This window comes from Pelophylax lessonae, assembly GCF_965119305.1.
Source record: "Pelophylax lessonae genome assembly, chromosome: 4".
Taxonomy (NCBI): domain Eukaryota; kingdom Metazoa; phylum Chordata; class Amphibia; order Anura; family Ranidae; genus Pelophylax; species Pelophylax lessonae.
Window position 1 is genome coordinate 17,726,786 of NC_138771.1, and position 17,671 is coordinate 17,744,456.

General features: G+C 44.7%; 1 protein-coding gene across 1 annotated transcript in view; it reads right to left on the minus strand.

Annotated features, from left to right (window-relative positions):
• The window catches only part of MAP2K1 (mitogen-activated protein kinase kinase 1), a gene marked incomplete at its 5' end in the record, with an annotated part of 77,661 nt that overhangs the window by 21,791 nt on the left and 38,199 nt on the right, over nt 1-17,671 (minus strand). Inside the window, 2 exons of the mRNA XM_082256270.1 lie at nt 2,642-2,849; nt 7,552-7,676. Of these exons, the coding sequence (XP_082112396.1) occupies nt 2,642-2,849; nt 7,552-7,676 (333 nt within the window). The remainder of the gene's footprint in view (nt 1-2,641; nt 2,850-7,551; nt 7,677-17,671) is intronic.

Genomic DNA, 17,671 nt, shown 5'->3' on the forward strand with positions numbered 1-17,671 from the left:
GTCATGTCTGGACTTTTATATAAAACTCATTCAGAGACAGCAGCAGAAGACACCCCCCCACTCAATCACAGAATCAATCATCCTCCCCCTCCCCCATCCACACCAACATCGAGGATAAGGGAATCTCCATCTGCTGGCTTTCAGATTTAGGAAGACGAAGCTCCAGCAACTGCCTGATTACCAGGACAAGGACAGCATCTGCTCGGATGTTCAGCCGTCACATTTTGGTTTTTGGGCCACTACAATTTGTTTACTTTGTGCCTTGGTTTTCTCCTCTGTGCTCCCCTCTGTTTAATGCTAGTTAGATCAGTCCTAGCTAGACCCTTCCCCTTTCTTTGCATATTCAGCCTTAGTTATTGGCAGAGACAAAGTCATTCTCTTCTTAGGCTGGCCATACATGTTCGATTTGCTTGTACAATTTTTTCTTTACATTTACTAAAAATTATAATGAGGTCAAAACTAAACTTTAATTGTATCCAATAAGGCAGGCCCTTGTACTACATACAGTGCCTTGAAAAGGTATTCATACTTCTTGAAATGTTCCACATTTTGTCATGTTAGTAACCAAAAACGTAAATGTATTTTATTGGGATTTTATGTGACAGACCGACACAAAGTGGTGCATTTGTATTCACCCCCCCCCCTCCCTTACTCTGATACCCCTAACTAAAATCTAGTGGAGCCAATTGCCTTCAGAAGTCCCCTAATTAGTAAATAGAGTCCACCTGTGTGTCATTTTTCTCAGCTGTTCTGTGAAGCCCTCAGAGGTTTGTTAGAGAGCCTTAATGAACTAACAGCATCATGAAGCCCAAGGAACACACCAGACAGGTCAGGGATAAAGTTGTGGAGAAGAGTAAAGCAGGGTTAGATTATTAAAAAAATATCCCAAACTTTGATCATCTCACGGAGCGCTGTTCAATCCATCATCCGAAAATGGAAAGAGTATGGCACAACTGCAACCCTACCAAGACACACCTTTCTATTAATCCTTCTCTGAATTAGTTAGAAGTTCACTGGCAAACTTCAGATGGGCCTGTACATGTGCCTTCTTGAAGAGGGGGATCTTGTGGACGCTATAGGATTTCAATCCATGGCGGCATATTGTGTTACCAATGGTTTGTTTGGTAACTGTGGTCCCAACTGCCTTGAGATCATTCACAAGCTCCTCCCGTGTAGTCCTGGGGCTGATCCGTCACTTTTCTCATGATCATCCTTATCTCATGAGGGGAAATCTTGCATGAAGCTCCAGACCGAGGGTGACTGATGGTTATTTTGTATTTCTTCCATTTGCGAATAATCGCTCCAACAGTTGTCTCCTTCCCACCAAGCTGCTTGGCGATGGTCTTGTAGCCCATTCCAGCCTTGTGCAGGTCTACAATCTTCTCCCTGATGACTTTTATACAGGAGTTTTCGTTAGGGGCACCTTCTTACATTGACGGGACTAATCTGTGTACCGCATGAGCACCCACTTTAGCCAGTCTGTGAGAGCCAGATTTATTTTTGGTTTATAGGGGAATCAAATACCGTATATACTCGAGTATAAGCCAAGTTTTTCAGCATGTTTTTTCATGCTGAAAATGCACCCCTCGGCTTATACTCGAGTCACTGGCTAGAGTGTCTTTTTAAAAATGGCGCCGCTCGGCGCCGGCGTGTCACTGCGCATGTGCCGCATGCCCGGGAATAGCCGAACGTGTTCGGCCTTTCCCGAGCATCGGCGGCGCATTTGCGGTGACATATTGGCGGCGCCGGATGGCGCGATTTTTAAATCGAAGATGGCGCCTCACCGACAGGTAAGTGAGACTCCTCTGCAGCCCCTGCATTTCCTCATGCAGTGCTACGGGCATGGTACAGGCCTGCAGCTCTGCATCTCCTGTGCCATACCTGTACCATCACCTGGGCCATGCCTGTACCATCACCTGGGCCATGCCTGTACCATCACCTGGGCCATGCCTGTACCATCACCTGGGCCATGCCTGTACCATCACCTGTGCAATGCCTGTACCATCACCTGTGCAATGCCCTTACCATGACCTGTGCCATGCCTGTACCATCACCTGTGCCATGCTTGTACCATCACCTGTGCCATGCCTGTATCATCACCTGTGCCATGCCTGTACCATCACCTGTGCTATGCTTGTACCATCACCTGTGCCATGCTTGTACCATCACCTGTGCCATGCTTGTACCATCACCTGTGCCATGCCCTTACCATGACCTGTGCAATGCCTGTACTATGACCTGCGCCATCTCCTGTACCATGCCCGCAGCCCCTGTTTTGTGTCTCATGGTGGTCCAGTTGGGTCCGGTAGCTGCTGCATTTCCCACCCTAGGCTTATACTCGAGTCAATAAGTTTTCCCACTTTTTTGTGTTAAAAGTAGGGATCTCGGCTTATATTCGGGTCGGCTTATACTCGAGTATATACGGCACTTATTTTACTCACTGAACTGCAACTCATTTTATAACAGTTGTATCGTGTTTTTTCTTGATTTTTGGTTGATATTCTGTCGTTATCACTTAAAATACACCTATGATAAAAAAATTATAGACCCTTCATTTCTTTGCAAGTGGCAAAACATACAAAATAATTATTTTCCCTACTGTAAGCAGGCAAGGATGCTGACCTTCCCAGGTACTACTTACAGCTGATGGGACGTCCCGGTGGTCTGGGGCGAAGGGACAGTTCAGATATTGCCGGATCGCCCTCTACGGAACAGCCGAACATCATTTCTAGCTCTTTTGCGTCAGGAGGAGGAATTGGATATCGCCCGATGGCCATCTCCACCAGTGAGAGCCCCATACTCCAGATATCAGACTGCACCGAGTAGTGTGTGCCCTGCAGCCTCTCCGGCTAAAATACAAAATAAATAAAGGAATAAATCAGAGCTTCAGTTTGAAATTCCACATACTGGTCTTCTGTACAGTTTGAGATCTTTTTATTTCCAGTGACAAACAAGATTTCCGTTTCTAACCTTCAAAACGGAAATGGAAGATACAATCTGATTGCCAGCACAGGCAATACATAAGGCACATTATATAACTATATTGGTATTTGCACTGGAGTCATATCATCTCCAAGCATGATTTATATTAAAAAAAAGAAAAAAATTATATATATATATATATATATATATATATATATATATATATATATATATATATATACATACATACATACATACATACATACATACACACATATATATATATATATATATATATATATATATATATATATATATATATATACACATATATACATATACATACACACACATACACACACATTTGTAAAAATAAATAAATTACTTCCAATGATGGGTGTCCCATGTGAGCATGCGCCTGCTTTACTTAAAACTCTTATGGGCCCATTTATAACATTTTTCATCAATCATTCACACAGCCATCATAAAAATTTTAACCACAATACATTTCCTAGGATCGCCAGCGCCATCTAGTGGTCAAAATGCAGAAAATACTGCATTTTGACCACTAGATGGTGCTGGCGATTCTAGGAAATGTATTGTGGTGACATTTTTATGATGGCTGTGTGAATGATGAAAAATGATTGAGGTATTTCAGGGAAATAATGTATTACGGCCACTAGATGGAGGGGACAATCATAAGAAATAAACACAGTTAAGATTCGCAACGGCTGTGCTGATTGACACACTTGCACAGAACTATATTTTTTTCTCTTTTAGAAATAGATCCCCTTAGTTTCATTCAGCTTTAACACTACTGGAAGAGTCTCATGTTCAATGCAGTGTTAAAGTAGAACTTATGGCAAAACTTTTTTTTTTTTTTTTTTTTTTTAGTTTTGGATAGAGTGGAGACGAATTAGAACCCCTGTTAGTTTTTATTGCTGTCTGTGCCACCCTCTCCATTTGTCCTTTTTACCATTATCATTGAAAGTGAACATAAAAGAAAATCCCAAATTTGAGGTTGTCCCCCCAGAAAAGTAAATTGAGGAAATCTTCCAATGGGGACACTAGTTTTGGTGAGCTGGGGGGGTCCCCCAAGGAATTCCCTTAATTTGCAGAGATTTCCTCTCACTTCCTGTTTGGCTTTGGGACAGGAAGTGAAGGGAAATCTCCCCAATGGGACACCGATGGCAAAAAAAAAAATCTGATAAGGGTTGTATCAATTCCTTACTCTATACAAAAGTAAAAAAAAAAAAAGTTCCGCCTGTAGTTGTACTATTTTTTTTTTTAAAACCGATAAAGCCTGTATTTTTACTTTAAGCCCTGCATATGATGACACAGAGGAACTGCCTACTGCCCAACATTCGGACAGAAGAGAACATTGCTGGAGCAAGGGATAGGGTTGGGTAATACACCTTACCCCTGAACCCCTAGAGGGGTCTTCAAACTAGGGCCCTCCAGTTGTTCGGGAACTACAATTCCCATCATGCCTAGTCATGTCTGTGAATGGTGAATGTCAGAGTTTTACAATGCCTCATGGGATGTGTAGTTCTGCAACAGCTGGAGGGCCGTAGTTTCAGGATCCCTGGCCTAGACTAAATGCCCAGCAGCACTGGGGGGGGGGGGGGGGAATGGCTCCAGCAGGGCCCCTCCAGCTGTGCAACCAGTCCAGCACTGCTGCCTCTAACAGATTTCCAGTTGCATATTGCACATGTACAATGCAGGGTTAAAGGGATTGTAAAGTCAGGTTTTTTTTATCTTCATGCATTCATTGCATTAACCACTTCAGCTTCGTAAGGTTTTACCCTCCTTCCTGACCAGGCCATTTTTTGCTATACAACACTGCATTGCTTTAACTGACAATTGCGCAGTCGTGCGACGCTGTACCCAAATAAATTTGATACCCTTTTTTCCCACAAATAGAGCTTTTTTTGGTGGTATTCGATCAACTCTGCGGTTTTTATGTTTTGTGCTATAAACAAAAAAAGAGCGATAATTTTGAAAAAATAAAAAAAAAAAACAATATTTTTTACTTTCTGCTATAAAACATATCCAATAAAAAAAAAATATAAAAAAAAAAAGATGAAAAATTTCTTCATCAATTTAGGCCAAAATGTATTCGGCTATATATTTTTTGGTAAAAAAAAAAAAAATCCCAATAGGCGTTTATTGATTGGTTTGCACAAAAGTCATCGCACCTACAAACTATGAGATAGATTTATGGACTATTTATTTTTATTAGTAATGGCAGCGATCAGCGATTTTTAGCGGGACTGCGACATTGTGGCGGACAAATCTGACACGAAGGTACACTTTTTGGGGACCAATGACACCAATACAATGATCAGTGCTAAAACAAAATGCATGGTCACTGTACTAATGACACTGGCAAGGAAGGGGTTATCAGGGGCGATCAAAGGGTTAAATCTGTTCCCTGGCAGTGCTTGCCAACTGTGTGGGGGTTTAACTGAAGGAAGACAGAGATCCGTGTTCCTGCTTAGAATAAACACAAGATCTGTCTTCCTTACTAGCAGAACTGCGATCTGCCTTGTTTACATAAGCACACCATTGTTATGCCTCTCTCGGGACGATCACTGGGTTTCCAATTGACACTGGGTCCACCGGACCCGCTGATTGGCTCCCGCTGTGTCCAATCAAAAAGTGAACAGTAAACAAAAAGTGGCAAAAAAGGCCCAGAGCTAAGGTGGATATTGTAACGCAGAGGAAGTGGCTATAGCACAGTGGTTCAGACAGAAGAGAAAAGTGCTGGAGCGAGGGATAGGGCAAGTAAGACACCTGACCCCTGGACTGGGTGGGGGGGGGGTGCCTACTGCAAGGGTAGATTTTATAGAATTTCCAGAATTCAGCTTTAAATTTGTCTTGACTACATGACTTGAGGGACCGAGGGATAGGACAAGCAATACACCTTACCCCTGCACCCCTAGACAGAGGGGGTGGGGGGTTGTTTTTTCTGAAAAGGGTAGATTTTATGTAATTTCCGGAATTCATTGTATAGATTGGTCTTGATTACACGACTTGAGGGACCAAAGGATAAAGTAGTACATCTTACCCCTGCACCCCTAGATTGAGAGAGAGAGAGAGAGAGAGAGAGAGAGAGGGGAGGGGAGGGGAGGGGGGTTGTTCCTATTGCGAGGGTAGATTTTATGTAATTCCCAGAATTCAGCTTTAAATTTATCTTGAATACACGACTTGAGGAACCAAGTGATAAGAAAAGCAATACACCTTACCCCTTCAACACTAGGCGGTGGGGGGGGGGGGGGTGGAGGGTTGTTCATACTGCAAGGGTAAATTAAAAATTTTCAGAATTAAGCTTATTGACAACAGGACTGAGGGACCGAAGGATAGGGTAAGTCAGACACTTGACCCCCTGTACCCCTAGACTGGGGGGTTCCTACTGCAAAGATATATTTTATAGAATTTCCAGAATTCAGATTTAAATTTGTCTGGACTACATGACTGAGGGACCGAGGGATTGGTTAAGTAAGACACCTTACCCCTGCACCCCTTAGACTGGGGGGGGGGGGTGTTCTCACTGCATGGGTAGATTTTATGTAATTCCCAGAATTCAACTTTAGATTTGTTTTGACTACACAACTTGAGGGTTGAGGGACCGATGCATAGGGTAACACACCTCACCCCTGCATCCCTAGACTGGGGAGGGGGGGGAGGCTCTTCCTATTGTAAGGATAGATTTTATATAATTCCCAGAATTCAGCTTTAAATTAATTTGTCTTGACTACACGACTGAGGGACTGAGGGATAGGAAAAGTAATACGCCTGACCCCTGCGCCCCTAGACTGGGAGGTTGTCCCTTCTGCAAGGGTAGATTTTATATAATTCCCAGAATTCTGCTTTAAATAAATTTGTCACGACTACATGACTGAGGGACGGAGGAATAGAAAAAGTAATACGCCTGATCCCTGCGCCCATAGACTGGGAGGTTGTCCCTACTGCGAGGGTAGATTTTAGGCAATTTCCAGAATTCAGCTTTAAAATTTGTATTTGACTGAGGGACCGAGGTATAGGGTAAGCAATACGCCTGACCCGTGCACCCCTAATAATTCCCAGAATTCACTAAGATCTATACATTTCATCCTATATCCTATCCTATGATAGCACACTGAAGTACATTCAGGTAGGAAGAGCACATGTAACTCTGGCAGGTAACAGGGTACCATGCCCCATCCTATTAGATCCTTACTTTCTAATCCCAAAAATGTTTTGCATGCTTTAACCAGCAGCAGAGAAAATCCGCTCTACGTAATGAATAGCACACAGCCCTGCTACCCATAGGATTACATAAAAAAGATCCATACAAACACTCAAATCTGTTATCTGCAATAAATCAGCGTGTCTCCAGGAGACGAGGCACAAATGGCGTTCCTCTCCCCCATCCAAGTGCATCTGAAGAGCTGTTATTACACACAAGCAACAGTGTGGGAGGACGTTCTAATACTCCATCTGCTGCGTGACACACAATGCGAACAAGTGTGATCCAGAGCGTGCTGAAATTATCCATCTCGTATGGCACATGGTGGATTACATAACGCATGGAGTGCACACATATACAGATCCATCACCCACCAGCGCCCCCCCATGGACACTCACAGACATGTAGGATCTGGTCCCCACGAAGGAGTTGGCCATCGAGTCGATGAGCTGTCCGCTGACCCCGAAGTCGCAGAGTTTGATTTCACCTCTGGAGTTCACCAGGATATTAGACGGCTTCACGTCTGTAAGAAAAAAGTTAAAAACAGGATGACGGAAAGCGAACAGAACTGCAGAAGGGCGAAAGTGATAATAAACCCAAAAAATGCATTATATTCCTGCTAGCCAACTCTTAGGAGGAAAAGTATCCCATAAGCCACATATCACAGTAAGTCCTCTGTAAAGCAGTATGTGGTAGTCTCAGCCAGGGCTCCATACAGGTCACGCCCAACGCATTTCGCTCAACACCCCCGAGCTTAATCATAGGGACTCCCCCATGATTAAGCCATGGGAGGCGGAGCGAAACACGTTGGGGGCATGGCCTGGTTGAAGCCATGGCTGAGACTGCTGCATACTCCTTTACAGAGGACTTACTGTGATATGTGGCTTATGGGATACTTTTCCTGTTACATGGTGAGATCTGGAGCCGAAACAAGCTCCGTTCCCAGCCGGCACTCCCAGCAATTGGCATCGGATGAGGACCCTCTGAAAAACCTTCAGCAGCATCTAAACTTTCTATCTTGCCAACTCTTAGGTTTGCCATAAGCATCACAACTTGACCATACAATCAACTTTTCATTTACCAAAACTACCAAAAGTGGTTATAAATCTCAGACATGAAAAATGAACAAAGCATACCCTTCTATAGTGTGTACTTGCCTCAACACAGAGCACAGAGTGTGATTTCTGGTTGCTCTCTCTTCTACTGCCATCTGCATGAATTACTTCCGACAGTCTGACGACACCACAAAATCCCGGAGATGGCCCTGTCCCCCCTCCAAAACACAAAAATTGATAGACCGCCTCATCTGTGCATGTTTCCCTATGAGACAGTGGTGAAGGGGGCGTGTCCATTCCCTCCACTCAGGTCTCAGATTACACTCAGCTCTGTGCGAACACCAGACCATCCTGGGGGGACAGCTCTGAACACCTCCAGCACACAGCAGGTGATATAAACTGTGGGTATTAGATTGTGTATATGGGATTGAGCCAGATAGACTTGTGTCTTTTTCCAACCTGACTAACTATGTAACTATGTACTATGTGATGGACAGCCTCAGCTATGCATTTTTCCCTATGAGACTGTGTAGAAAGGGGGGGGGGGGGGAGGTGTCCATTCCTTCCACTCAGGTCTCAGATTACAATGAGGCTCTAAGGGGATATGGAGATAACCACAGTAAGAGCAGCTCCAACTACTCATCTAACCAGGAATGAGACAAAATAAATAAGGACTCCCAGCCCTGTGGAGGTCAAAAGAGCCACAAGCCCAGGAAAAAAGATCAAATCAAGATTCCCTTTAACGTAAAGTCAAAGAGCACAACATGCAGGAGTGCCCAGACTAATTCATGACCAAACCAGTGAAGAGGAGAAACCATCCCAAAAGCTGAAGGATGACACCTGATCCCAGAACCAACAGTAGGTTACATCACCCAGGAGCCTCGGGCCAGTGTGAGAAGTTTGTGGATTGCGGCTGCCGGGGTCACCGAGATGGCGCGTCCACCGGAAGTCACGTGTCCCGGAACCTGATGTGATGTCATACACCTGGCGGAAGATCGCCCCAACGTCAGCTGGTGAAGGCAAACTGGAAGTCTTGGAGAGCACTCAAACCAAATGAGAGAAGAGGGTAACCATGGTAACACATTTCAGGGGCTTGCCCCTTCCTCAGTTTATCAGTTAATTCTGGGTCCAGAAAACGTGACTTCCGGTGGACCCGCCATCTCAGTGACCCCAGTGGCTAATCTACACACTTCTCCCATTTTCCTGAGGCTCTTGGTTGTTGTAACCCTCTGTTGGGTTCGGGTTCATGTGTCATCCTTCAGCTTTTGAGATGCGTTTCTCCTCTCCACTGGCTTGGTGATGCATCAGTCTGGATCAGGGGGTCAGCAAGCGGTAGATCGCCACCAGGTGACTTGTAGATAGTCTAGGCTTGCCAACTCGCCATCTTAGAGCATCAAACTGAGTGAAATGCAAAGGGACTACTTGTAAAGATGGAGGTGCATTAAGGAGGAAGAGCTGGGTAAGCCGATGCCTCCTCTGTAGTGCCAGGTCCTGTCCCATGCGGAGTGAAACCAACTGCACCTCTTTTCCCGGGTAGTGGTCTCCAGAGTGGTGCCAGCAGCAGGAAAGAAGAGATCTTCAGGTCAGTATGAATACACTGGGCATAATAGTATAGGGCTGCTGTCACAATGATGTGCTGCGGTTTACCCACGCTATGGGTGCAGTGTACCTGCAGCTTTCCTGGGATTGCTGCGCTTAGCCATAGACTTCTATTATATCCTGCAGGATTTCTGAGCTAAGCCATAGACTTATTATATCCTGCAGGTTTGCTGTGCTTAGCCATAGACTTCTATTATATCCTGCCTGGTTTGCTACGCTTAGCCATAAACTTCTATTATATCCTGCAGGTTTGCTGTGCTTACCCATAGACTTCTATTATATCCTGTGGGTTTGCTGCGCTTAGCTATAGACTTCTATTAAATCCTACAGGTTTGCTGCGCTTAGTCATAGACTTCTATTATATCCTGCAGGTTTGCTGCGCTTCACCATAGACTTCTATTATATCCTGCGGGTTTGCTGCGTTTAGCCATAAACTTCTATTATATCCTGCGGGTTTGCTGCGCTTAGCTATAGACTTCTATTATATCCTGCAGGTTTGCTGCGCTTAGCCATAGACTTCTATTATATCCTGCGGGTTTGCTGCGCTTAGTCATAGACTTCTATTATATCCTGCGGGATTGCTGCGCTTAGTCATAGCCTTCTATTATATCCTGCGGGATTGCTGCGCTTAGTCATAGACTTCTATTATATCCTGCGGGATTGCTGCGCTTAGTCATAGCCTTCTATTATATCCTGCGGGTTTGCTGCGCTTAGCCATAGACTTCTATGATATCCTGCGGGTTTGCTGCGCTTAGCCATAGACTTCTATTATATCCTGCGGGTTTGCTGTGTTTAGCCATAGACTTCTATTATATCCTGCGGGTTTGCTGCGCTTAGTCATAGACTTCTATTATATCCTGCGGGATTGCTGCGCTTAGTCATAGCCTTCTATTATATCCTGCGGGTTTGCTGCGCTTAGCCATAGACTTCTATGATATCCTGCGGGTTTGCTGCGCTTAGCCATAGACTTCTATTATATCCTGCGGGTTTGCTGCGCTTAGTCATAGACTTCTATTATATCCTGCGGGATTGCTGCGCTTAGTCATAGACTTCTATTATATCCTGCGGGATTGCTGCGCTTAGTCATAGCCTTCTATTATATCCTGCGGGTTTGCTGCGCTTAGCCATAGACTTCTATGATATCCTGCGGGTTTGCTGCGCTTAGCCATAGACTTCTATTATATCCTGCAGGTTTGCTGCGCTTCACCATAGACTTCTATTATATCCTGCGGGTTTGCTGCGCTTCACCATAGACTTCTATTATATCCTGCGGGTTTGCTGCGCTTCACCATAGACTTCTATTAAATCCTACGGGTTTGCTGCACTTAGCCATAGACTTCTTCTCCTGAATGCGGGAGTTTCTGTGTGCTTTCTGAAAGTGCACCACATCTGCAGGATATAATGGAAGTCTATGGCAAAGCGCAGCTAACCCAAGAAATTTGCAGATGCCCTGTGCTGCACCCGCTGTGCAGGTAAGCCGCAGCGCATCAATATGAAAGTTTAACCCCTTAGACCCCGCAGAAGCATGCAGTTGCTGGGAGCTTGCAGAGTGGTCCCATTTACTTCAGCGGGTCACGATTGGCAGGCAGTAGCACCGTCATGTGTACACCTTTGACTGCAAAACCATACCACCCACCAACTTTATAGGTTAACGAGCCCTAAGGGTTCTGCTGCCGAATGCAACTAAGTGCATTATTCATAAGTGCAGCAGCCCTGCTGTTCCTCCGAAAAGTGATCAGACTGTTTGACAGGTGGTGAGGAGGTGATATGTTGCCTCCTCACCACTGGATTTAAACCCACGATTGCCATGCAATGCACACGATTGCGACACGGTAGTACGGCAATTGAACGTTTAAAATTAGGTGTGAGGAGGCGACACTGTGCCCGGTGATCTTTGTTCAGGTAGATCTCCACCTCTTAATGGTTGCCTACCCCTGCTATAGTGCATCCATCACTACCCTCCCCCAAGACTGGCAATGCTGCTGCCCAAAGGATTCTCCATTGCTCCACCATCCAGAGTGGAGACATCCTAAGACAGGAATTGTTTTACTGGCCAGATCACCAGGTGAGAATAAAGGAAAAAAAGCTTAACCACTTAACTCACTCGAGCTCTACTGCGGCAAAGTGGTTAGTTCCCGTCCAGCGACGTAGGCCTACAACGCTGGACTCCTCCCCTTGTGGGCGGCGCTCGCGCGCCGCCGGAGGCTCGCTCCCGCTGTATTCAGTCACAGCGGAGGTCGGGCCAGGGGAGGAGCGGCGGCGATCGCCGCTGCTCTTCCCCGATCGTCGGGGAATCGAGTCTGGAGATCCGCCCTCTTGTGTAAACAGAGCGGGCGGATCTCCTATGTGACAGACAGTGACAGATTGCAGGGTTCAGCATAGCTCAACCTGCGATCTGTCCCTGTGTCACTCAGTCCCCTCCCCCCACACACGTTAGTAAGCACCAGGCATACATTAACCCCTCCCTCTCCAATAAAATTAACCCCTTCCCTGCCAGTGTCATTTTTACAGTAACAGTGCATATTTATAGCACTGATTAATGCAGTAATGTCACTGGTACCCCCAAAAGTGTCAAAAATGTCAGTCAAGGGTCCGATCTGTCCGCCGCAATGTCGTAGTCCCCCCCCCCCCCCAAAAAAAAAAATCAAAAAAAAAAAAAAAAAAAATCGCAGATCTCCGCCATTACTCGTTAAAAAAAACCACCAAAAATTACAGAAATCTTTCCCTTAGTTAGTAAACGCAATAACTTTTGCGCAAACCAATCAAAATACGCTTATTGTGATTTTTTTTTACCAAACATAGGTAGCAGAAAACAAATTGGCCAAAAATTTTAAAAAATTTTGATTTTTACATTTTTTTTGGGAGGAATTTCATATAAAAAAATTTGAAAAATATTGTTATTTTTTCAAAATCTACACTTTTTGTTTATAGCGCAAAAACTAAAAACCACACAGGTGATCAAATACCACCAAAAGAAAGCTCTGTTTGTGGGAAAAAAAAGGACATAAATTTTGTTTGGGTATGGCGTCGCACGACCGCGCAATTGTCAGTTAAAGTCACACAGTGGCGAATCGCAAAAAGTGGCCTGGACGTAAGACAGCAAAATCCTCCGGTGGTAAAGTGGTTAAAAAAGAAAACGAATGCAGCCACCACATCTAAGGATTGCTAAGCTACAATACAGTATATTACATTTTTGGGTTTATCACGCCTTTATAAGAGGTTTTAAGTGCTGGATGGGGGAAGGCGGCTGTAATAGACCCGATGTAAACCCGGCATGTACTACCTTCTCTCCTCTAACAATACATCTCAGTTACTAGGAGACAGATGCTCTCAAAGCATTCCCCATGGGGGCAATTCATTAACTCTACTACTACACTGAGAAACTCACATGCTCCCTCCTATTCTCCTTCGCAAAACACAGCAGCCAGACCTCCTGTAGTACACAATGGTCATATAATTAGGGCGCCCTGTATATATGGGCTGACAATGGTGGTAATTAATCCTCTTCAATCCATTCCATTAGCAGTATATTGAACAGTTTACCTACTCTTACATTTATTATATTTATTTGTACTATTTGATGCATTTGGGTCCTTCTGTTAATGAGGATGCTAGGGGTGGTTGTGCGCAGGTTTTTAGGTGTGTGTGGTGTGAGAGTCTTTGGTACCATTTTAAGGATTTTGCTATCCTGCACAGACTCTTTGGTTCGGATTTGTCAGTTTTTGACAAAGATTATACCTATTTTTCGTAGCCCAGTGAGTGTTTGGTTATATTCAGTATTTGCATTGGTTGGGGGGGGGGGGGGGTGGGGGAGTGGAGTATTAAATCAGGTTTTTTAAATTCAGTGTTTCCTATTGGCCCTTTACCGGTATACTCCCACCCTCTTTTTTGCTGCATTTTTTATGCTTTTCACACATTTATGTGTCATTAGGGATAGATCTTTGACTACCTATCTTCAGTTTGTTCAAAAGCATGGCTTAACCCAACCTTTAGTGCGAATGAGCCCTAAATATCATGACCGAAGACGACTGGGCTAATTCGATAAAGCAATTCCAACAGCAAGTTTAGTGGTTAGCACGGTGACTTTGCAGTTAGAAACTCTGCCCTAGCAGCACTGGGGCCCCCGGTTCAAATCCCAGTAGGACAGCACCTGCATGGAGTTTGTATATTCTTCCTGTGCCTGCGTGGGTTTTCTCACACTCCAAAGATATGCTGGTACCACCCATCGTTAGTTGCAGTTCCTAAAGGCCCTGGTGGTGGGATTGATACTGTGTGGGTGCTGGTTGGGGGGTGCTGGGGGGCGATGTTGTCTCTTCCCCCCCCCCCCCGACTCGACCTTCCGGAGCTCCCCCCACTGCTCCCCCCCCCCCCCCCCCCCCCGTGGGGACGGGGGGGCGACGGCTAGCTGCGGCCCTGTTTGATATCACTGTGCTCCTTGATGATGGACTGTATTCTTAGGTTTTACTGCACTGCTTGTAACCACTGTGTACATGTTCTCTTTGATTGCTGAATTCATTTCCTTGTACACTTTTTGTATCTGTACCTTGTTGGCACTGTTTACCTTTTTGTTTGCACTTATATCAATAAAACGTTTCTGTTAAAAAAAAAAAAAAAAAAAAAAAAAAAAGATATGCTGGTAATTTAAAGAGGAAGTAAATCCTCCTCTGACACTTCCACCTATAGGTGATCCTATGATAAGGCTTACCTATAGGTACTGTAAATATCTCCTAAACATGTACCGTTTAGGAGATATTTACCTTTCATGCAGCCAGTGACGTCACTGGCGCATGCGCTCTGAAGGAATGGCCGATCGGGCCGTTCCTTCAGAGCCCCGTGCCGTGACCGTCGGCTCCCGCGCGCGTGCGCGGGAGTGACGTCACCGCGGCTCTGGGCCAATCAGATGGCCGGATGCCGCGATCCCGGAAGATGGGCGACTGGACATGTCGCCCGTCATAGAGGTAAGCGAGAGGCGCGGCGGGGGCTCGTTCTAAGGTAAGTATTTCATAATGAGCTAGTATGCGATGCATACTAGCACATTATGTCTTTCTCTTTCAGGATGTAAAGAAAAAAAATAATTTTTTTCTCGGCTTACAACCTCTTTAACTGTCTCCTGTCTAAACTGGCCCTAGTATGTGCATGTGAGATATTGGGACCTTAAGCTGGCCACCGATGGATCGAATCTCGGTCGGTTCAGCAGGGACTGGCCAAGATTCGATCCCTGTATGAGCATACTGACTGTATTGAAGTTACATAGTTACATAGTAGTTGAGGTTAAATGAAGACAATAGTCCAGGGGTCTTCAAACTATGGCCCTCCAGTTGTTCAGGAACTACAATTCCCATCATGCCTAGTCAAGTCTGTGCATGTCAGAGTTTTACAATGCCTCATGGAATGCGTAGTTCCACAACAGCTGGAGGGCCGTAGTTTGAGGATCCCTGCAATAGTCCATCCAGTTCAACCTGTGTAGGTGTGTGTGGTCGTAATCATCTCACATACCACTGAATGTTCTGATCCTTGAGATGTACGTCTAAGAGTCTTTTGAAAGCCACCATACTTCCCGCAGAAACCACCTCTTGTGGTAGAGAATTCCACAATCTTGTAGCCCTAACAGTAAAGAACCCCCTGCGTTGCCTGAAGTTAAAACGCTTCTCCTCTAATCGCATTGTATGTCCATGAGTCCTCATGCAATCCCTTCGACTGAATAGCTTTTTTTCTATGCCGAGATCACCATTGAGGTATTTATAAATGGCTATCATGTACCCTCTCAGGCGTCTCTTCTCCAGGGAGAATAAATCAAGCGATTGCAGACGCTCTTCATTAAGGTCCTCCAATCCCCGCTCAATCAACTTTATTACAACCAGGCTGTCACAGGTATAGCGCCGCTAGCATTATTTATTGTGCGCTGCCGGAAGGGGAGGCTCCCCACCAGCAGAACACAATAGCGCTGCAGGAGAGATTCCCCCATCAATACGGACTGTGTTAATGGAGGAATTGAGTGATTTTCTTTCCTGCAATCCACGGTTGGAGAGAGGAAAAATCAAATCATCTAGGACTTACCTTATATTGTAAGCTCCTTTGAATGTGGGGACTGATGTGAATATACTATATATATATATATATATATACACACACACACATACATACACACACACACAGGTCCCTCTCAAAAAATTAGCATATTGTGATAAAGTTCATTATTTTCTGTAATGTACTGATAAACATTAGACTTTCATATATTTTAGATTCATTACACACAACTGAAGTAGTGCAAGCCTTTTATTGTTTTAATATTGATGATTTTGGCATACAGCTCATGAAAAACCAAAATTCCTATCTCAAAAAATTAGCATATCATGAAAAGGTTCTCTAAACGAGCTATTAACCTAATCATCTGAATCAACTAATTAACTCTAAACACCTGCAAAAGATTCCTGAGGCTTTTAAAAAGTCCCAGCCTGGTTCATTACTCAAAACCGCAATCATGGGTAAGACTGCCGACCTGACTGCTGTCCAGAAGGCCATCATTGATACCCTGAAGCAAGAGGGTAAGACACAGAAAGAAATTTCTGAACAAATAGGCTGTTCCCAGAGTGCTGTATCAAGGCACCTCAGTGGGAAGTCTGTGGGAAGGAAAAAGTGTGGCAGAAAACGCTGCACAATGAGAAGAGGTGACCGGACCCTGAGGAAGATTGTGGAGAAGGACCGATTCCAGACCTTGGGGGACCTGCGGAAGCAGTGGACTGAGTCTGGAGTAGAAACATCTAGAGCCACCGTGTGCAGGAAATGGGCTACAGGTGCCGCATTCCCCAGGTCAAGCCACTTTTGAACCAGAAACCGCGGCAGAAGCGCCTGACCTGGGCTACAGAGAAGCAGCACTGGACTGTTGCTCAGTGGTCCAAAGTACTTTTTTCGGATGAAAGCAAATTTTGCATGTCATTCGGAAATCAAGGTGCCAGAGTCTGGAGGAAGACTGGGGAGAGGGAAATGCCAAAATGCCTGAAGTCCAGTGTCAAGTACCCACAGTCAGTGATGGTCTGGGGTGCCATGTCAGCTGCTGGTGTTGGTCCACTGTGTTTTATCAAGGGCAGGGTCAATGCAGCTAGCTATCAGGAGATTTTGGAGCACTTCATGCTTCCATCTGCTGAAAAGCTTTATGGAGATGAAGATTTCATTTTTCAGCACGACCTGGCACCTGCTCACAGTGCCAAAACCACTGGTAAATGGTTTACTGACCATGGTATTACTGTGCTCAATTGGCCTGCCAACTCTCCTGACCTGAACCCCATAGAGAATCTGTGGGATATTGTGAAGAGAAAGTTGAGAGACGCAAGACCCAACAATCTGGATGATCTCAAGGCCGCTATCGAAGCATCCTGGGTCTCCATAACACCTCAGCAGTGCCACAGGCTGATCGCCTCCATGCCACGCCGCATTGAAGCAGTCATTTCTGCAAAAGGATTCCCGACCAAGTATTGAGTGCATAACTGAACATAATTATTTAAAAGGTTGACTTTTTTTGTATTAAAAACACTTTTCTTTTATTGGTCGGATGAAATATGCTAATTTTTTGAGATAGGAATTTTGGGTTTTCATGAGCTGTATGCCAAAATCATCAATATTAAAACAATAAAAGGCTTGCACTACTTCAGTTGTGAGTAATGAATCTAAAATATATGAAAGTCTAATGTTTATCAGTACATTACAGAAAATAATGAACTTTATCACAATATGCTAATTTTTTGAGAGGGGCCTGTATATGTATATATATATATATGTAAAGTGCAGCATACATTGTTGGTTCTATGCAAATACCTGTAATAAAATGTACAGAATCTGATGGCAAATCAGTGTTGGCTCATTCCAG